This window comes from Centropristis striata, chromosome 21, assembly GCF_030273125.1.
Source record: "Centropristis striata isolate RG_2023a ecotype Rhode Island chromosome 21, C.striata_1.0, whole genome shotgun sequence".
Classification (NCBI taxonomy): Eukaryota; Metazoa; Chordata; class Actinopteri; order Perciformes; family Serranidae; genus Centropristis; species Centropristis striata.
This window is the reverse complement of record NC_081537.1, coordinates 18,830,068-18,853,379: the sequence shown is the minus strand read 5'-3', so window position 1 is coordinate 18,853,379 and position 23,312 is coordinate 18,830,068. Positions and strand designations below refer to the sequence as shown.

General features: G+C 37.2%; 2 protein-coding genes across 3 annotated transcripts in view; one reads left to right on the top strand and one right to left on the bottom strand.

The window, feature by feature from the left end:
- ptprea (protein tyrosine phosphatase receptor type Ea) overlaps positions 1 to 15,038 on the bottom strand; it is a 69,829-nt gene extending 54,791 nt beyond the window's left edge. For both annotated transcript variants that reach the window (XM_059324428.1, XM_059324429.1), the window contains exon 1: positions 14,909 to 15,038. The gene's annotated coding sequence lies outside the window, so the exon portion shown is untranslated. The remainder of the gene's footprint in view (positions 1 to 14,908) is intronic.
- Positions 15,039 to 17,679: 2,641 nt separating this feature from the next.
- On the top strand, positions 17,680 to 20,636 carry LOC131960113 (clarin-3). The gene is made up of 3 exons (XM_059325342.1): positions 17,680 to 18,150; positions 19,945 to 20,130; positions 20,242 to 20,636. Exons 1-3 carry the CDS (start codon positions 17,919 to 17,921, stop codon positions 20,511 to 20,513), a joined length of 690 nt encoding a protein of 229 aa, XP_059181325.1. The 5' UTR covers positions 17,680 to 17,918; the 3' UTR covers positions 20,514 to 20,636.
- The last annotated feature ends 2,676 nt before the right edge of the window (positions 20,637 to 23,312 follow it).

Genomic DNA, 23,312 nt, shown 5'->3' with positions numbered 1-23,312 from the left:
GATAGTAACAACATGGGTGGGGAAGCTGTAAAAACAACCCTCAGGTTTACCTTCCCATATTTTTGGAGCTCATGGAAAATGACAGCCATGGTGGCGGCTGGTAGTATCAAGCTACCGCCGGCAGACTAATGAAAACAATCACGCAGAGCCGCGGGAGTTCTGGCTGTTTTCAGGACAGAGTGCACGGCGCTGGAGGACCGCTGCTCGCTGGTGCAGCCACACATGAGAAGCAGCGCACGGCTCAAGCTCAACGTAATGAAAATGGACTCAAACTAGTCTGCACTAATTAGTTTTTACCACCAGGCTGAAGGAATCTTTCTGGCTAACTAAGCGGCTAACTAGTCCCCTGCTGGGGCCCAGCTGCTGGATGTGATAGCGCTGTAATGAATTGGTAGCAGAGCCGTTTACTTTTTTCCTGTTGTAGTTCAGCCAAGTCGGACAAGCATCATGGAGCGCTGTGCCCACGTGTCGGATTTGGTTTTTAAAATGCTGCTTAGGACATTTTTCCTCAAATCAAACACAGGAAACAAACACTGCAATACAAAACACATCTCCCTGTTCGGGGGCCGACATCCCAGCATGCTGTGCTTCTAATAAAGCCGGCAGTCCTACAGCATCCACTGTGTGCCTCCACATCTTACACTAGCTCATCTCAGGCAGTCATAAAAGACTGCAAATGAGGGAGTGCCTTCAGAGAGCAAGGCGTTTTCCCTCTCCGGGGAGGACAGATCTGATGATCAAATCCTTTCCTGTCTCCTTGTTGAGCCTCTCTCTGCAGCAAACAGAGGGTCTCTCATGTGTCACACTCGCTGCCCACCAGTTCTGATAAAAGGCCGAAATATGTGCAGCACAGAGATTGCAAGAAAGTAAACAAGGAAATGTGAAACTAATTACGCACAAATTCCATACATACAATCTCTGACATAGATTTTTAGGAAAATATTCTGTGCAGCAATGCCAATTAACAGTAGTATAACATAATCTGGTATTGTGTATTATTATAATAAATACATTTTCTTTGAGCACTTTTAACTCCGGTTATCATAGGGGTCGGGGGAAAAAAAATCGATACAGCATAGTAGTGCGATATTTTGCATAGCAATATTATATCAATTCATGGCCGGCAAGTATCGATATTTTGCGCTCCGGCAGCAGCATTCTCGCAGTTTTCGCTGTTCCAGAGGCCGTAGCGGGCTCACTTTTATGAATATACTGGAGATACTGGTATTATATGAAACTAGAAGATCTAAGGAATCTATAGGCACACAGTATGTCAAAATATTGTGTCGGGAAGTTAAAATAACACTGCAAAAAGTCTATTTTTGTTTCATGCTGATTTTCAAAGCACTGATGTGACCTCTGACGTTATGCTATCTCAAACAGAGGGTCTCTCATGTGTCACACTCCGCTGCCCACCAGTTTTGATAAAAGGCCAAAATATGTGCAGCACAGAGAGATTGCAAGAAAGTAAATAAGGAAATGTGGAACTAATTACGCACAAATTCCATACGTACAATCCCTGACATAGATTTTTAGGAAACTATTCTGTGCAGCGATGCCAATTAACAATAGTAAACAATAATTGGGTATTGTGTGCATTTCTTTGAGCACTTTTTTTAAAGGAAGCTGAGCAGGAAGTGGTGTGATTTATAAAATAAATAAAAACACTGTTACACAAATGAGGCCATCCAGTGTGGTTGTTTTCTAAAGTGCCTGTGTAATTTGGAGCAGGGTAACAAATTAGCCATTGTGCAGAGAAGACACTGCACACGGAGGAAGCCCCACAGGGGACTCACAGTTTTAAAAATACATATCCCATAATATATGTTTGTCTTGTGTTTAAGCTACAGATGCAGGGAGTGGAGAGTGAAAGCGAGGAGGAAGAGGGGTTTCGAACAATTCGTAGTTCAGCAGCAGTGAAACACAGGCTTGTGTGAGGAGCTGCCCACTGACGAGGGTGGGCCCACAAAGAGAAACACTGTGCGATATTCAGCCTTGGGACACATCATTATTATGATTACAGTGATCTCTAACCTCATTTGCCTCCATGTCTTGGTTCTCTAGGAGAAGCGGAGCAAGGGTTTGTGATCCCTGCCTCCTCGTATCCAACAAACAACTGTCTAAAGGTACCATGAAACAGGCAGGCCCCGAGGGCACGTGGGCGGATATAGGAGGAACGAGGCGGTTGCTCAATTATCCTCCCCATGTGGAGCCATCACTATATCTCCAGGACTTGTGGTGCATTAATGAAAGAGGTTGGTAACAGCGCCAGAGTAAATCACAACCACTTCCTTTACATCCAAGTTTGTGGATGTGGATTTTATTGATGTGATGCTCATTTAAAGTGGCCTTTGTCTTACTTCCGTTTCTTGCACCGAGTCATCAACAGATGATTCAGAATAAAGAGCAAGCTCAATAAACAAATGCAACAAATGGACTGTGTTCTAGGGCTGCACAACTTAGAGAATAGAATTGCGATTATTTCGCCTAGTGTTGCATTTGTAATATGATTCATAATACTAGAGGTAATAATCAGTTTTGCAGCATTATTCAGGTTATTTTTTGAATAATCTATGGTGTGATTTTTTAAGAGGATCTGTACTGAACAATATTTTTTTCTAAATAAAGCATGCCTCATGCAATTTGGATATAGAACTCGTTTATGTTGCTATTTCAATAAAACTGTCATTAACTGTGCAGCCCTATTGTGTTCCACTTTAAAACCAAACTCTACTAATACTATATATGATCACAAGTGTGATAAGCTTAATAGTTTAACATCAGTGGGTCAACTCCAGCGCCACAAGCCTCATTGTTTCCATGATCAGGGATTCTCACCCTATAAAACCTGGATTTCTTAAATGGAGATTGGTTAAAACTAAAGCTGGAACAAGACATTGATTACAGATGGAAATGTGCAACTATTTTGATATTTTTCAAGATTCTTTTAAGCTTCTCCAGTGTGAGGATTTGCTGCTTTTCTCTGTTTTTATATCATTCTAAACTGAACATTTGGGGTTTTTAAGATTGTTGGTTGGACAGATCAAAACAAGCACCTAATCAAAAAAAGAATCCCCCCCAGGTGCAGCCTGAGTATAAACAGATTTCCTCCAAAACTTTATGTGCACAGAGTCAAAAACTGTCTTTTGCTCTGCACAAAGACACTGACCACCCTCACCACAAGCCAAAGAAAACCTTGAAGAAATGCAAATGAGCTGCTGATTATGCACCCTATAAGAAACACAATCAGCTACACATCAATTTCACTTTTTTATTTTTTTTTATTTTTTACCAACACTCAATTAACACTTAAAAAAAAAGGCTGACGAGGTATGGCATTGACATCCAATTACTAGTTCTCACTTCTGTCAGAACACCAAATAGCTCTTCATGGTTGAATATCAAGCTGGCATCAAAGTAGACTCTAATTATAATAAACAAATATCCCATCACTGTAAGAGAATGGTGTGGATCTGGCATTGTCTCTGGCTGAGCACAAAAAAGGCTTTGGCAGTGTTTGGAAGAGTGTGATTGTCAACAGTGTGCTTTCCCAATGGGGAAACATATTGTATGACCAAATGCTGCAGTGATTAGCAACATACAGCATCGCTTAGTTTTCTAATTAGCATGAAAACCCGACACACGAAAGCACGTATGTGGAGTTATGAGCGGATTTTTCATACATAACACTGTGAAAATGTTCCACAGCACTTATAGATTACATCTCCACAGCTGAAGGTCAGTGGGACAAAGTCATGGTGTGACATGTGTTTTCTTACATGGATGAATCAATCCAATCTCCCCAGGAACACCAGGCATGTTATGTTATCTATTAAGAATTATTATTGATGACTATGATTAATTTTCTGATGGAAATATCCTACGTGACAACACTATAAACGGGGCAGAAGCTGCCATCTGACTTGTTTGAAGAGCATAACGACGTTAATCAAATGCCAAGCACTATTCCGTCATGAGATATGAGGATTTTATTGGAGAGTTGACATCTGGAGCAACATCTTTGATCAGTATTATGAAAATGGAATGTCCTATTAATCACACAGTGTCATAACAGCAGCTGTAAAAATCTGCCCTCAACAAAATGAATGGAGTTTTTGCAGCCAATTACAGACAAGTCTTCATAAGAGGAGATGTGATATTTATGCAGAGTAAACATCAAAGTTAGAATAGAGCGACTGATATTCCTTGGGCTAATAAAAAATAATGTTGTGGCAGTTAATATTGTCCGTTTCTCCTCTTATATATCAATACCAGTCTCGGCCTGAAAAATCCTCTACAGATCAGCTGGACTTGACTCAATCCTCAATGTAGGGCTTCATCACAATTAGTTCTTTCCAAACAGCAGCCTGTCAGAAATCTAATGCTGCATTCAAAGGCAAAGTGGCATTTTTACACAGCCAACAGCATTCAAGGTCAGCACAAAGGCACAAAAAGATGCACATACATAGAATTCACCTATTAAATAGAAATTCATGTAAAGCTGAAAGCCTATCAGCGTTGAGATTCTCCTGCATAGCCTGGATTGATCCAACCTCCATTCAAATAACAATCATTTTAAAAATCATTAATAATTTGTATTTCATCTTGCAGACGGACATGACAAAGCACGATTTAAGAGTTTTTACAAATCAGCATCATGAGGCCATTATTTCTGTATACTGTTGATCCATTTATTGCATTTAAATCATCGCAAAAAAACGGTTATATCTGGGTTTATAGTGGTTATTTCGATCGTGATTCGTAGAAGTGGGGGAATATTATATTGATTCATGTCCGCCAAGTATCGATGTTTAGTGCTCCAATGGCCCACTGCTTTTGCCGTTTCAGAGGCTTTAGTGGGCTCACTTTTAGGAATATACTGGAGATTCTGGTATCATATGAAACTAGAAGATCTAAGGAATCTATAGGCACCAAGTCAGGATATCGTGTAGGGAATTCAAATAACGCTGCAAAGTTAGGCTATATTTGTTTCATGGTGATTTTCAAAGCTGTCATGTGACCTCTGACATCATGCTATCTCAATGAAAACAGGCTCTCTGGGTTCCCACAAGTCTCCTCTTTACATACATGGCTGCTTCCCAATTCAGAAGTGAGATTTTGAAAGGAAAGGTTTATATCTACAGCAGTGTGTCTCTCATGAGTAACACACATAAACACAAATAATCCCACAGTCAAACTTGCACAAGTAATTCTTGGCAAAAACTGGCTTCACATTTAGTGTGAACACAGCATTCGAAACAAAAATACTGCATGTAAAATTGGACAAGGCTTGCATCAGTGTGAGCCCACAGCCCTGAACATGTGATTATTCTGCTTGTCCTTCCATGTTTAGGTGTTTGCCTTGAACCAAATCCTCTCTATTTTCCACACAGGTAGTTGTGCAACGCCGTCACACAACGGCGGCTGAAATTACATTCTTAAAACACTGACAGGAATTCAATAAGATGAAGCACGTTCAAGGTCCGTCCCCTCATTTTATTTCCAACATACTGGCTGCCTTTAACCTTGGTCATTTATATCATGCAGGACAGCGCAGATTATCATCCCATACATTAGCGCTTTCTGCTGCTGCCTGAGCCTTACATGCCCATCAGCATGCAGGACATGTCAGCTAACCCCTGACTGTGGGCTCACTGCTGCATCTAACCACACTCATTTACACACATTCATCTCAGTCAAAAAAACGCCCAACGCAGAAAGCGGAAGTTAAAAGGTACTTTTAATCTGAACCTTCTTTTCAGCTCAGCACAAACATTGAATTAATGATTGTCGCCGTCACTGCTGGTCTCTGTGATGTGATCAGCACACTTTTAATTATTACAAGCCTCAGGAATGCTGATATTAAAAGCAACCTCGGTACAGATAACACTGTGAATGAAGAGAACAGAGCTGACTCTGTGTCATGTGTTAAAATTGTTTCTCTGTGTTTATTTGACAAATAAAATAAGCAGTTCTTTTGAATACGCCTGTTATACTTGAATATGTTTATTGGAGTTGCTCCAGTGCCTTCAAACAGCAGAAGACAATGAAAATATTGAAGGCCTGACATGATGATCACACACAACTGCCTGTGTAGCAGCCTTGGAAGAATGAATAGGAAATGGGTTGCGTTAGTAAGCATCCATTATTCATTAAGCACTGTACTCCTCCATGTCAACAACCTCTGTAGTGACACAGCCAAACCATTATTTCCTCTTTCACTTTTGTCTCATACAGTCACACCCAGCTTTCATCTACAATCAGCCTGCCTGTAAACTTTAAAACTTCCAACAAAACACTTTATAATCCAGCTGTATTTGATGTGAGACTCTTGAACGAACATGATCCAACGTTCAGCAGAGACAGGAGCTGAAACTACAGCTGGTTGTTGTTGCACTTTATGGAGGCATAAGAGAAAAATCATTGTATTCGCTTATATATTGCGCAGGATAAACTCTGTGACATTGCATGCAGAGAGTGGCAACATAAGTCACAAGACTGGGTTGGACCTTGCTGCATCTCCAGCTGGGCTTTACAGTTTATGGTGCAGCAGAAATGAGGGGAGATAATCACTCTTTCTATATGCACCATCTTCATGTGAGACAGAGCCACGCGCCTGCTGCTTTCAGAATCAATTAAAAGACACTTTACATGTTTACGTCCAAGCAAAGAACATTGAAGTTTAACCCTCTGATGACCGAAACCCACAGTAATAGAAACCAAACTGAACTTCAGAGTCGTGACAGTGCATCAAAATCACTTTCAATTGAAATCATGCCAAAGATTGACTAATTGCACCAAAAAGACTCTGTAAAAAATATTAAATTATTTGCTTTTTTTCCTGCAACTGTGAATCCCTGATTGGATCAACTGAGGCCAACAGTCACATAATATATATTCAGTAAAAATCCAGCTTAACTGCATTATATTTAGCATGTGGAGGCCCTATTTTTGCCAATATTCATAACCCTTGTTATTAAATATGTTATTTAGATTATATTTCATCCCAATTTTTGTAAAATAAATTATCAAGGAAATTGATATCTGATCTTTTTTTTAATGACTTATGGCATGTTGTGCTGTTTCCATTGGAGGTGCAGGACTGATATACCTAAGTGAAAAACAAGGTGGTCGTAAGTAATATTTAGAGCCTGACTGATATGGGATTTTTGAGACCGATGCCGATACCGATTTTAGAGGGGGAAATTAATCAATAACTGATATGGTGGCCGATATAGTCTTCTTCTTTTTTTTAACTGGAATGAAAATAGACCTCTTTTATGTGGATTGTGGACCTATTATTCAACACTCAATAAATTGCAAATGTACCCAAAACAGCTACTTTTCCAAACATAAAACTCAAATAAATATTATAGAAACAATGTATCAGACAATTCTATAAATGATAACTGAGGAATAAAAAATAAATAGGAATAAAATAAATAGCTAAATAAACATCCTTACTGTTCAGTTTCAGTCAATTGCTGACTTTTTTTTTTTTAAAAAGAACAAAAAATGATAGCTAACACCATTTCTAAATCACAGCAAACATAATTTTCTGCATTACATGTTGTGAAAAAAAGGCTTAAAAAGACTTTGATAATGTCAACTGATAAATCTGTCAGGCTCTAGTCAAATTTGACAGGTACAACAAACCCTGTAGAATTGTTCGAAGTTCAGAGAGTATAAATGTCTGAGAGGAATTTTCTAGAGGGACTTAAAACAAAAAAACTACTAATAAACATCAGAGATTTCACGTATGAACACATGTTCAATAGAAAGCCTCAGTTTCACACTATTTGCGTCATTTTTAACCCCAGAGCCACGGTGGTGAACGTCAAGCTATCTAGGAATGTGTGGGTGTGACTTCTTATGCGCATATAAGATGACTGCATGTCAGATTCAAGATCAAACAAACAGCCTTGAAGGAAAACCCACAATAGCTGCTCAAGATTTTTTTTTTTCCCTAGCTGTCAAAGTGTTCTTTAGCATGCTCTCAGCCTGTGGGCTCCCCTTTGTTTTCCACAGAAAACCCAATATTTGCTTTTCCTTGTCATTCATTCAGATAAATTAAAGTGGACTGAAACATTTTTAAAGCCATGTTTGCTTTCACTTCAGTTAAAATCAGGCCACATAGCGCAGGGAGTTAATCTCCTCTGGGCTCCACCCTGCTGTCCCTGAGCAGGTCACCGAATGAGGTTGCCATATTTCGGCCTAAATAAAAAAAAATAAAAAAAACAGTCAGAGCTCTAACTGAAAGACTTATCACTTACAATCACTGTCAACATGATTCCCCTCCTGCAGCTGAAGGTAAGCATGTGTTATAATCACACAAACAACTTTTGGCAAGCTGTGGCTTTTTTTTCTGTTCCTACAAGCTAAAAAAAAGACAAAAACATACAGATCTTTAAAAAGTTTTCAACAATGTGTTTCTCCGTCTTTGGAGACTCATAAAACAACTGCAAGGTCACCAGCTCAATCTCCCAAAACGCGTCTCTTAAGAGCTTTGTGGTTCACTTTGTATGGCGCTCATGTAGCGACTGACAGAAATACAATAGAGAAACTATGTGTTGCCTGGAGGGGAGAATACACCCATATTACTACTGGGCAGCTGTTGTGGAGTGACATCATGCAGTACTTCCCTCTGCCATATTCTCTTATTCAAACCAGAAGGGCCTGAGCTCGGGTTCCCAACCTGGGGGTCACAAGACAAATCTGAGGGGTCATAAGATGATTACAGGCACAAAGAACTACAAAAGTATGTTTAATTGCCCTGACTTTGCTATTTTTCTGTATTTGTCTTGAAAAAATAAACAGGTGGAGACTACGGCTGGGCGATTTGGCCAAAATCTTTTGATATAAATCATTTTATATCTCAATAACGATATATATTACAATAACGCATTGGGTAACGCTTTATAATAAGGTCCTTAATAACCATTAATTAGTAATAAGGCATTGTTCTCGCTTTAGATCCGGTAGTTGCAAAAAGCATAGTTAACTTATAGTTAACTTATAATAGATGAGCAATAAAGTATATTTTAATATCAATAAGCAAACAAAATAAGATTAATAAAGGCATGGTAAAGACATAATGGGTGGGTCATGGGTGTTTGTAATGCCATTATTAACACTTATATAAGCTTATAAACAGACAATAATGTTAATAAGCATCTTGTAAGGACTTACAAGGGCCTTATTACTTGTTAATTAATGGTTATTACAAGGACCTTAATATAAAGCGTTACCAGTCATTGTTTTCTGCTTATTCGGTTAATAAATTGTCGAAATGAAATACCTAAAGCCTTTTTTTGTCTTTTGTCATTTTTTGACATTGCGATGCATAAGACAAGAAACTATATATACAACAAGAATTTTAATCTTGTTCAGGTGATATATATTGTTATATCGCCCAACGCTAGTGCTTGTTAGTGTCAAATTAGAAAATGTAATTTTGTATCACAATATCTCGATATTTGTTTTTATCACGATATGATGCCAATGAAAGACGATAAATGATTGTGTTGAATTATTGCCCAGCCCCAGTGGAGACAGACATACAGTCCAGGGCCCCACAAAGGCCATAAGCAGGTCACAAGCATTGCCGTCTCTCGCAATCATCAAGGTTTAAATTTCCACAACCGCTAACAATGAGTACAACAGCAACTGAGCTGCACCAACATCTTTGATAATCTAATAATTGGTCTTAGTATTTTTTTAAGAATAAAAGTCAAAATGATCTTATTCCAGCTTGTTAAATGTTAACATTTTCCAGTTTCTTTACTCTGCTATGACAGCAAACTGATCTTTGGATGAAACAAGATGCAGTATGACGTCAGCTTGGGCTTTCAGAAACAATGATCAACATTTTTCACCATTTTTCGACATTTATAGACCTTACAACTTTTTGATTAGTCAAGAAAATATCTGACAGCTTAATTGACAAGAAAAATAATCGTTTGTAATCCATTTCCAACTCTGGCACCAATATTGCTATCAAATATCCAAAAGTCCAAAGTCCAAAGTTATTTACCTTAATGACATGCTTCATATTTTAACTTTAAAAGAATCTTCAAATAAGTTTCTAATCACAGTTCTTCCCACTGACTAATTGTTGCAGCTCTAGGTGACTCCAACACAGAAAGACAGAGAGGTTTCCGGATGAGTTGTAGCACTATTTTGGAAAGTTGGACAGATTGGTTTAATTTTATCTTCTCCTCGAGAGAATTTCTCCTTTTTTGCATCTCATGTGCTCGACCTGACGGTTATCTCAGAGGAGCGACTCACAATGCGGCCATTGAGCAGATGGTGGTCGAGATCTTCTGACGCATGTGAGAGGGGAGAAACCTTGATCTCTATCCAGCTGTTTCAGTGCTGCAGTGGCTCCGCTGAGTTCTAACCACAGCTGATAGTAAACAAACACAAATCTGCACAGCTTGAGTTTGTACATATATCAATCATGAGCCACAGCGGTCGGTGTCTCACTCTCCCTCCACCAGCAGCAGCAGCAGCAGCAGCAGCTCTGAATCTGGGTGTGACACAGATCAGATGGTGAGGGACAGGGAAGCTGCAGGTAGCTGTTTGCACAGCCAGAGACGCTCCTTCCAGCAGCCGTGTGTTTAATAGGGCCTCCTCTGACGGAGACACACCTCAGTGTCACTGAGCTCCCACCCCTCTGCGAGGCTGCGGGGCTTTCCGGATCTTATCCTCCAAACAGGAAGCAATCCACCACTCAAATGCTCCGTTTCTGCTTTCCCTGGATTTGCTGTCACTGCTGCTGTTCTGGCTCTGCTTCCAATCAGAGCAACAATGCACCCTCTCCCGTTAATCATTACTTTTTTTAATCCAATTGCCTGGTTAAGTGAGGGTTAACTTTTTATCTCCCGACTCTGCATGCATGTTTTATCATTACTTAATAATTTCAGCATGAAGCCAAAATCCAAAGATGACTGCAGGGTTTGCATTCTGTAGCACTCGCCGCAAGCACAAACAAGCCTGCAGTTGCAACATACTGCAGCTTAATACGCTTTAACAAGCTTCAACTAAGGCAAGCAGACAAATAACAGGTGGGATACAAATGCTGTTTGCATCAAAAAGTAAGATCTGACTACGACAATTCCCATGCCTAATTCATGAGTTTGAGACTGGATATTAATGTTTCGCCGGCAAATAACTGACAAGTTCTGGGTCAGACCGGGCTCATCCCTAATTGTCGCGACTTTACACCAATTAGTCCTTTCACCGCCTGTTTGGGGTGGAAAAAGGCGCAACTTCAAGCAGAGTGTAGTTAATGTGGTTTCAGCCTCAGAGAGCGCACAGCACAGTGTGTAGTCTTGCAGCTTAAACTTAGAATCAGAGTGACTTAGAGCGAGCTGGAGGATGGATGGAGGGTGGGCGAGCTGCAGGGATTTACTCTGGGGCTGGCAATTTGAGGTTTATACCCAGCAAGCTGTTAGAAAACTCCAGGTATGCGCAACTCGTTCCTCTCCACCTCGCTGTGGATTTCATTAATCACCACATCTGTTCGGTTCGCACAGCACACCCACGCTCAAATAACACACACACTTCACATTCCAATATGCTTTTTTACACTTCTAACTATAGCTGGAAAAAAAACTAGAAAAGAGCGTCTTGGCAGTGTGTTAAACAGCAATTAAATACAGGTTGAAAATAGCTACTGCTGTTATAAACCTGTTAAGTTTTTGCACCATTTTATTTAGAGCCTCTGACACTATTACAAACGTCCTGCTGTACTTTCTTTGAGTAAAATGTATCATCATACATACAGCAGATAGTCTCATAAAGACAGCAGGATTCATCTGGAGTCAAATACGAATGCTAACGAGATGAGAGCTGACACAAGTTGAATGTTATTTCTTCCTGCATCCTTACAGCCTCATTTGTCTCGGCGAGCGCTATTTGTTTGTTTCAATGCCTCCTTATTAGCTTCTGCCACAGTAATTGCCATTCTTGCCAGGGTCTATATTGTATAATTGAAATTCACAGTGAAGTACCGCAGACTGTTTATATGAGACAAAAGAGTGAAATCAAGGTGAATGAGGATACATCAAGCAGCTGCTGCATGAATATACAACTAAAAAGACTAACTTCATAAACCCGGAGATTATATTATGTATAATTTAACTACAAATGATACATTTTTGGCTACCTAGACAAATTGCTTTCATTGACTTTTCATTGACAAGCCGTGGTCAGCAGTATTGATCATTTAATACAGTGACAAGTCTTGACAAATCAAAGCATTTAATTTAATCAAAGAATTCCTGTTTTTCTATGTACTTACTCGTTTTTACCATGGAGATTAATAACATGTCCAGTGATTATTGCATTACAAACCACAACTAAATTAAAATCCTTGCAGCCAACATTACAATAAGCAACCGAAACAAGAGTGAAGCAGAGTCTGTGTCTTCAAATATGAGAAAAAAACTCATATTTAGAAAGACATAACTGCTGTTTTTGTTGTGTAAATGTGATTGTTGAGGTCAGAGCTATGAAATATTAAGTCATACATTTTTGCTCATTACATCCTTACTTTTCTTACCCTTGGATGTGCACGAAACTAGAGGTTATGAACCTCTTTGTAAAACACAAAATGTTAAATCATCAGTTATTGTATCAGTACTGGCCATGAAAGGAGGTAAATAATAAAAATACATATGATGCATCCCTGGTAAAAGACTGTGGGCTTTCTCTGGTAGCTGGCTCCTTGAGGAAGGAGTATTAAAAGGAGCAAAACTGATCATTGTTGAGCTAAAACAACCTGTTCCACATTTCAGTGATTGTACCATGTGGACATGGAGGGGCTGATCTCCCAACCCTTGGTTTTGGCTTGTTTAAATTTTCTACTCAAAGTGAGATAAGAGGAGTAATCTCTTACTGTCAGGGGTGGCAGGCACATTTAAATCTACCTGCTTTTTCCCTCATCTGTTGAATATCCAGGCAGGGCTGCTCAGTCTGCAGGAGCTGTCCCCGTCAGATACACCACAAGATTTATTAGGAGTAATTTAGCCGTGTCTCTCTGCTTGACATTGATGAACTCAGCTCGTTGCCATGTTGCCAAAATACACCTTCCAGGACTCGTGCTATAATACTACTTAGTATGCCAGAAAAAGATTTAACAATATGTCAAATGCAGAATGACAAAAATACAAGGATGGCTGCATCCGGTAGGTTTTTCTCCATATTCTGACCAACAATCCTCTGCATTGCATATACTTTATGTGAGTCAGAGTTCAAGTAGGGCTGGGCGATATGGACCAAAAGTCATATCCAGATATATTTAGGCTGAATATCGATATACGATATTTATCCCAATATTTTTTATCGAAAAGTAAGAGCAAATGTTCAGTCAAAGTCAAAGCCAATTATGACATGTCACAAGTAGTTTTATTGAAACTGTTTATTTAAGTGAACATAAATACTGTATAACAGGAGTACCTTTTTTTTTTTTTTTTTTTTTAAATCAAAGCTCCATAAAGTGCACATATAAATAAAATAAAAATATCTTAAATAAAAATACCCTATGAAATAAAATAGGCCAATACTTTTTCTGAAATAAATATATTTATATGAGAAAAGAATAACGAACATTACAAAATAACTAAATATGACAAACCCTAGTAAGGGCAGCATTTATATATAAAGAAAGAAAAAAATTGAACTATATTGATATATGCGATATGGTCTAATTCCACATCACATTTAGAAATATATTGATATATTTTTATATCGATATAATGCCCAGCCTTAAGTTCAAGGCAAAATGTTATTATAAAGTCCTATGTATCAATTGTATACATGCTGCATGTAACAGTATGTATGTTTTGCAAGGGCAGCTGCAGTAGACTGTGCACTAAAAGTAAAACTGTGCAGCAGGATGCGAGTACAGTTACAGTACAGCATCTAACCGCCAAAATCTGTCCATACAGGTCCTATAAAGAACACCAGCTAAACCCAGAAAAGCGTGACAAAAGTCTGCAGAATTATTTTTTAGTGCATTTTCTGTGTCACAGTTCTGTCTAAATTAAAAGTCTCTATGCTGCCAAAGTCCCCAAATTCCCTTGTGGAGCACAATCTTGATGGTGTCTTGCTTCATTTAACTTTTCATTGCCACGGTCTGATTAGAAACAAATGTCGGCCTCGGTTCATCATCACCCAGCAGCACCCTGTTACAGACGATCTGCTCAATGGATGCTGATGTGTTGCTGACCCTGACCTCTGACCTCCCCTGGGGAGACACTTTCCCCATGGAGACAAATGTCATGTCCAGTGATTATTGCACTGCAAACCACAACAAATTAAAATCCTTGGAGCCAACATTACATTAAGCAACCAATACAAGCAGAGTCATAACTCAGAAACCTTATTTAGTCTTCCTACAGGAACAAGTCTTAGCAGATCCATCCATGATATCTGAAGTACCAGTAGCCTCTGCTCACCGACATGTTGAAACTGGCTCAACTGCAGCCCATATAGACAACAAACAGCCACCGAATATGAAGAAAACATTAATATTATTCACTGTGATGGATGTTAAACACAAACAGAATATAAAAACGAGGACGTTTAAAGCCCACGAGGTGAGGACAGCAACTCCAAACGCTTGTTCCATTAACCCACATTGACACAGCAAGTCGCTGCAGGTTGTCAAACAGACAGATATTTAAGCACACGATAAACATAACGAGGACTGGATCTACTGACACGTCAAAGCTCAACACGCACCTGAAATGGACGAAAAATTAATCGGGCGCAGCTGTGCGTAACGGACAGGTAACACGGCGTTTTGTTTGACTGGAGAAAAAAAAATGACAGAAAATTTGACGCGCGCCAAATATCATGCGAAAAGACGGTGAGGTGACATGAAAGTAATGTTAGCACTCACCTTGATGGTACCGACATAAAGTCCTGAGCGCAGATTGTGTTGGAAAAGGCGAGGCGATGCTTCAGTGTTGCCGCCTGTCACCGGGAAGGAGGAGTTTGTGTTTACTCCAACATAACACAACTGGATGACAGCGAGACACGGAGCCTCCCCCGGCAGGAAGGGCGGAGGGAGCCGCCCTCTGGCCACACGCTGTATTACACCAAGCGGACCTCCAGGCTGTCGAAAAACAAAAAAATATATATATATATAATTTTAATTTTTATTATTTTTCCCTTTACTTTATTTAATTTAGATAGAAATTATTAATACAATTATATTTATTTTATTAATTCAATTCAATTCAATTTTAACAATAGATATTTTATTACCTTTACTTTATTTTATTTAGATACATATTATTATTAAAATCCTATTTATTTTATTAATTAAATTTAAATTTAATAATATATATTTTATTATTTTTAAATTTACTTTATTTAATTTAGATAAAAAATATGAATACAATCATATTTATTTTATTAATTAAATTAAATTCCATTTTAATAATAGATATTTATTACCTTTACTTTATTTTATTTAGATACATATTATTATTAAAATCCTATTTATTTCAATAATTAAATTAAAATTGAATCATATATATTTTATTATTTTTTACCTTTACCTTATTTTATCTAGGTACAATTTATTAGTAAAAATCATATCTATTTTATTAATTAAATTACATTTTAATAATATATATTTTATTATTTTTTTACCTTTACTTTATTTTATTTAGATACATATTATTAGTAAAATCCTATCTATTTTATCAATTTAATTAAAATTTAATAATATATATTTTATACATTTTTACCTTTACTTTATTTTATTTGGATACATATTATTAGTAAAATCCTATTTATTTTATTACTTACATTTTAATAATATATATTTTATTATTTTTATATTTACTTTATTTAATTTAGATAAAAATGTATAATACAATTATATTTATTTTATTAATTAAATTAAATTCCTTTTTAATAATAGATATTTTATTACCTTTAATTTATTTTATCTAGATAAATATTATTAGTAAAATCCTATTTATTTTATTAATTAAATTACATTTTAATAATATATATTTTATTATTTTTTACCTTTACTTTATTTTATTTAGATACATATTATTAGTAAAATCCTATTTATTTATTTATTTTATTCATTTAATTAAATTACATTTTTAATAATATATATTTTTTTATTTAGAAATGAAATTCAACTAACATTCCTCATTTGCATTCAAGACTCATTTTCATGACCATTACAATTGAGCATGTAACCCTGGAGTCATTAGGAACTCAAATATTGTCATAGGCACAAAGGTAATATTTAAATAAAGGTTATAAAGAAAATAAAGGGAAATAACATCTAATACAAAAAAAGAAAAGAAAACAAGTGACGTAAGTAACAAGCTGATCAGGATCCCACAACACTCTCCGGTATGTTTTTTTTATAAATTGTTTTATCAATAAAATATAAAACTTTTGTTATTGGTTAAAAGCCACAATGATAATCACGATTTAAATGGTTTGCAAAGTGCATTATAATGTCTCTGGATTAAATAAAATATAAAAGGCTAAGAATTACATAATTACTTTTCTAAAATGAAAGTAATATCTGGAAGAGATATATAATCAACACATTATTTTCTTGTTTATTGTGTGTTTTGTACATTTTTTGCAAATTAATTACACTCAAAATTTGAGTGTATGGAGGTAGAGAGTTTTTAACCAAAACTGTAAAAAAGGTTTAAAAAAATAAAAATAAAAATATTGTAGATTAGTAAAGAGGCATTGATTATTTAGACATTATTATAATATTAAAATGTTATTCAATATATATCTTTTACATCAATTTCTATATATCTATAAAATTATGAGCTTTTGCAGTTAAGAGTATTGCTAAAAATATTTTGTAAAAAAGTGACTCTCTTGATCATGTTTTATATCCCAGAAGCAGGAAGTCCTGATGTATTATTGCTGCTGGGAAAAAAAGTGCACTTTTACTTTCCTGTCTGTTAAAGCGGCTTCATTTAGTGCCATAAGCGAAAAGGACAAACAGTATATATAGAGAGCCATACGATCTAAAAATGACACATTTATATAAGACAGAGGACAATGTTTTCTCTTTTTTCATCTTTTAAAAAACAAAAAAATTATATGAATGTCTCTGAAAGAGGAGAACAAGAAGAGAAAGAGAGAGAAAATAACTCAGCTATATATATGATTTTATAGTCGAATTATAGTCTGGTATTTTAAGAGGAAATAATTTGTTTAAAAATGTAGCATTTCTTCTGTGAAATGATACCAACCTCCCTATTATGGCTTAAGTGCGTCATTGAAGACACTATCATGTGATCCGATGACCATCCATCTTCCAGTAATTTTTCTTCAGGTAAATAATTAATCTGCAGTTTTATGACCCTACAATTTCAAGGACAGGACTTTGAATCCAAGACAGAGGTTACCTCACCAAAAAGCGTGTGTGTAGACAAACTACAAATATTAAAGTGTTGTTTTTTGTCGTCTTTGTTTTATAAAAAGCCTCTTTTAATATCCTGTAACTACTTTGTCCAGTTTGTAACTTTGTAGCAACTGTGACTATTACTGGCCCTTCAAACAATATTTAACAACGCCCACTGTAAATTCAGACAACATATGATGATTATTCTTCACAGTCTGAGCCCAGACATGACACAGTTATCATGTTCAACACGTTGAAGAGACTACATGGTGTCCCTGCCATGACAACCAGCCTTGTGTTGTCCTTTGGAACCAAAGGTCACTGCCATAATCAAGAGAATTTATGACCAGCAGTCCACATTTCACTCCACCCAGGAAGGTAGCTCATACACAGAATCTTTAGAGGATCAGAGGGTCTTAATCTGCTTCTGAGGCTTCATCAGAGCTTTAGAGAAGAAACGCTGGGATTTAGATTTAACTAGTACAACTGGAATACAGCGATAATGCCTTCCACTAAGAAGTCTTTGCATTTCATATCCAGTGCGGCGGTGACTGCCATATCTGTCGGGGTGCTGGGGTTTTGCATGTCAACACAGTGGGCTTTCACCTCCATGGAGTGCACAAGTGTTGGAGACGACTTTACCAATGGAACAGCTGATATGACATGGGATCTTTTTGATGTGTTTTTGGACAGAAACTTCTGTCCCTCATTTGGTGGCGATGACAAGTTTCAAGGTAACTTTCCAAGGATCATAAACGGCCTGTTCACCGAAATTAAAAGAAATTCCTCACTTACGTTCCTCTAGAATCAAGCAGCGCTGATAGTTTTGATTTTATTTTCCCCGGTTTTCCCTCGCTCTGAGATTCCTGCCTCCAAATCACAGCAATAAAAAATAAAAATAAAACAGTTTCAGGAAGCAGTGTTACTCTGAATAATCCAAAGAAACACACTGCAAACAGCTTTGTATTTGTAGGAACTATTTCTTTTATTGGAAGAGAAAACTCTTGACAGAGAGGACTCAGAGACAGATATATGAAAATGTGGGCAAAATAAACAAAAATGACCTTCATTGTTACAACTAGAGATAAACCAGGAACTAAGATGATTTTTTGTTAGTGTTGGGGGAGCTAACCCTCTAAAACAGGGATAGACTCTGTAGCCTCATGTGGCTCTTCAGTCCATCTGCAATGGCTCTCTGTGGCTGTGACAAACAAATTATAAATGTAATGAAACAGTTATTTCTTTACATTTTACCTTTCATATATCAATGGTGTAGGCAGAGGAATGTGTATTCTTTAATTATAAAAATGTGTAGCTGATATGGGGAATTATTAGTCAACTAAAATGTGCATCATAGCTTACAAAAGCTCACGGCCCAGTGCCTTCACCTCTTAATTTTGTAAACTTCAAGTCAAGATTTGAGTTTTTCCTAGCCAGGCTAGCTTTGGATTACAAATTTGCACTTGGGACATCGTTGCATTCTGACAAAATCATATTATTAAATGCTCATTGTTACCTATTATTGTTGCCACTGTTTTTAAAAAAAAATAATTTTATGTTTTGTTGTACAGTGTCCTTGGGTGTTTTGAAAGGGCTTATAAATAAAATGCATTATTATTATTATTATTATTATTATTATTATTATTATTAGCAATGTTGGTAGGCTAATTTAGACTTAATAGGCTGTTTTATCTTCATTGTAAGGCTCAAAATAAGGTTTGCAGCTCCATTCAAAACATTATTTTTGCACTTTAGCTCTTAAAGGTTGCAGACGTCTACTCTAAAACCAGAAATAATTACTGTGGGACCAACCGAAATAGTGCATTACACAGCTTAATTATCTATTAAATTAACATCATAACATCAAATATTATTTTCACACAGATAAGGCCTGCTCACACCAGCTTTTGATATAGTACAATGCACATACAACAGAAGTGTGTCTAAAGATTGATCCAGGGTGGCACGCCTGATTATCTTAAAATATGATTCGTTGTCTGCCTGGTCAGAGGCAGGGTTTTGTGTTTAACTATTTAACTCATTGAATAAAAAATTTAAACACAGAAATGTCATCAAATGAAATATACTACAATGTAAATATATAAAAAATAATGAAGACGGAAACAATAATGCTATTTTGTGCATACAGTCATGGAAAAAATTATTAGACCACCCTTCTCCTTCATTTTTTATAATGATTTTGGTTATTATCAAGAAAACCATGGAAATGTCTAGATATCAGCTCTTAAATTAAACTCTTTTGAGCTATTTTTGTTGTTATCACTATATTTGTCCAAACATATGTACTTTTAGTTGTACCAGGCATTAAAACGAACAAGAAATTTAAGAAAACAAGGGCGGTCCAATAATTTTTTCCATGACTGTATATGTGAATGTGTGTGCACACTCGGACATGCCCAACGTAAGTCAGTTTCCCCAGCCAAAAATGTCTGGACACGCCACAGATATACTGTACACTCTCTAAACGATATAATCATTTTGTCATCTTTGTGTCTTTGTGTGTGTAGTGATTGCCAAGCTGGCAGAAATCGAGGTAGCCTCTGCAGCCCTGTATGGTTTGGTGTTGTGCTTGTTGGCCCTGTGTCTGCTGTTCTCTGCCTGCAGCATCCTTATCTCCCTCTACAACAGCGTCAGCAACCCTTATGAGACCTACATGGGGCCTATCGGTCTCTACGTCTGCAGCTCGCTTAGCGGTAAGTGACAAAAATGTCAGAGCACGAAGCATCTGGAATGATAGAAGCAAAATCAGCGTATTTTTTTGCATTGCACTGATGAAGATGTTTGAATCTCTCTTTCTCCTGCAGCATGTCTGTCCATTGTGGTCCTCATCCTGTTTGTGGTGAACATCACTACCACCAGCATGGCGGAGGATTTGGTAAAGAGTTTTCACAAAGATGCCGAACTGAGGAACAAGACTACAAAGTTGAGGCTGGGATATTACCTGACCATCCTTTACACAGTGCTCTCTCTCTTTGCCATCGCTTTGATCTACATGTACGACCACGCTGCCTACACACACAGGAGGGAACAGCAGAGGCCTACAGAGGACGCACCCAAGGAGATCATGATGTATTAGGGACATTAATACATTACTCATCAAGACTTTCTGGAGCAACTTCAAATTACGGACTGAAATCAACAGCTATACATAAACCCAATGATGTGTTTGTGTCTGAAACAAAAGTTTTCATAAAATAAGTGAATGTAAATAAACAGATGCGATTAGGTCTTTCTCGTTTTCATTTTAAAGGATGGGTTATTTATAACTTCAAGCAAATTTTGACCTGTATTTCTGGAATTTCATGATCAAAAAATAAAGAATGGGATGAAAGAATGGGACACAAGAACCAAGCACAGCTCATATAAAGTTAATGAATAAAATCATTTTTTGTTAATGTCTAAAGGTTACATTTTAAAAGGTGAGGGAGGTAGAGAACAGTGGCAAGAGGAAGAGCCATATGGGGATGCATTGATCTCTGCTGCCCTCTATCTCCCAGATGAAGCAAATGCAAAAATACATCACATAATATGTTTTGAGTCAACACCTACCCCTGAAACAGGAGTACAAGAAAGAAGAATTTAGCTGATATTCTCTTGTTTGTCTTACAAATAATGGGATATTTCTGTGAAATGCTCTGACCAAAGAAATATGCAATGCAAAGTAAAATACTCCTCATATATCTTAAAAGTCTCCAGCAGGGAGCACTGACAGAAGACTCACACACTTGGTTTCTCACAGGCATTCCCACAACTAGGAAACTCCAGACGGATCAGTCGTTCCAAACCTTTTTCTCAGAAGTGACGGCTTTCTAACACCAGCTGTCCTCTCCCAAATGTGTCAACTTGAGATGATTTCAAATTGGATATTCTTAAACATGATTAAATATAGTATAATTGTGGCCATTGTTAAAATGTTTTTATAAAATTTAACTATTATGCTTTTAGCTATGTATCTGTTAAATTAAGGATACATTAAATTAATAAATGGTTGAAATACCTAAACTTTCAACTGTTTATTCATTAATTTAGCAACATATTTGGACCATTTAGCATGTTACTTTTAGATTTAAAGGCACACTAACTATACAATGTCTATAAAAAAGTATTCAGCCTCCTTGGATGTTTCACTCTTTTGTTGCTTTTACACATGAAATCATGGTCAATATAATTTGGCTTTTTTAACAATAATTAAAAAAAAAAAAAAAAAAGTGAAAACTGATTTCTACAAAATAATGTCAATTAATTAAAAATATATAAGGTAAAGTAAATGATTGCATACATATTCACCCCCTTTAAAGTAACTGACCTAATTCAACAGAGTTCCAGCTAGTTGATACTCACAAACTGAGTGACCGGACACAGTAAAAGCAACAAAAGGGTGAAACATCTAAGGGGTTGAATACTTTTTATAGGCATTTGTCTGATGTGGTTGATGGAGTGAGCTGTCTCCAGAGACAGATCTCACCTTGGACGGTCTATGGCTGCTACTTGTGTGTTTTTTGGTGGCTGACCAAGCCAATACGAGACATGCAAGTGCACCCGCAGTCTACACTTCCATTAGTCTCCTGTCCGTTGGGCCAGTGCAGGATTCTTTCGACACCATCTCTTTCAACCATTTCTTCTGTTGGATGCAGCTTTTTTCAAAGGAGGCCAGGCCCTCAGAGCAGAGCCCACGCCTTGTCTGATGCGGTTTGCAAACACAATATTTCATAACTGTACCTCTGGCTGAACATCACCTGATCGTGGTGCTAGCCAACGGGTTAAAACAAACCTAGATTAACTCTTTTGGAACAAGCTTTGTCTGATTGGCATTTCTCTGTGCTACACTTGCATTTTTTTTCCAGTTTGATCCTTTCAGAGCTCGATGCAAGTCTCAATCATGACATAACACAATCCATCAAATCAATCAAAATTACTTTATTTATCCCCAAGGGGAAATTCAGTTGGTGTGTTAGCTATTCTGTAAATTATTGAGGAATGAGACAGCCTGATGGCTGTAGGAGCGAAGGATCTTTTAAATCTCTCCGTCCTGCAATGGAGAGAGAGGAGCCGGCCACTGCGTTTTTTTTGGTCCATAAAGGTGTTTTGTAGTGGATGACCCGGATACACAACACCTTTATTGACCAAAATTTAAAAAATGGATGTGTTTTGTAGCATCAAATAACATTAAAACCAAACCTATCAGTAAAATAAACACTTTAAGGTACACCTGCGTGATGAGACAAACCTTAAGTGACAGAAACATTTATTTGAGTGTTTTTTGATTTTTTTGTTTGGTTCATGTCCAATCTGCTAACATAGAGGGGATGGGATTCATGATCTATACTGCAGCCAGCAACCAGGGGGCCATCAAGATGTTTTGGCTTCATTTTTTGACGATCTTTATATACAGTCTGTGTTTTTTTCACATACTGTATCCCCGGCAACTGCAGCGGTACCTCCTGGGTCAAACCTTCTGAGTCAATGGCATGGATTACTTTACTAACCTTCATCAATTCATGGCTCGGGTTGGAAGTGGTGCTTAAGTTGAGCCCCTCAAAGTCCAGTGATGCATTGCATCTTAACTGTATCCTCTTCCATGTGGGATCAACTTGCAAAAGCCTTGATGAGAGATAAAGAAATAGAATATTACAGATCTGTTTAATTCACTTCAAAAGGATTTAAAAGGCAGATAAAGAAGCAATGCTGACATATATGCTGGTTTAAATAAAGCTTGCTGATTCTGTAGAAGCTGAGATAGATCTTGCTGAGAGTCGGCGTCTATTGTCTTCTGGATCTTCAGACGCTCTCACAGCTGTGATTCACATGACTGTGTTGACATGAGAGCAGGGGCGAGGTGTCCTCTTACCGTTTCCCGTGTCCCATCACTCAGGGC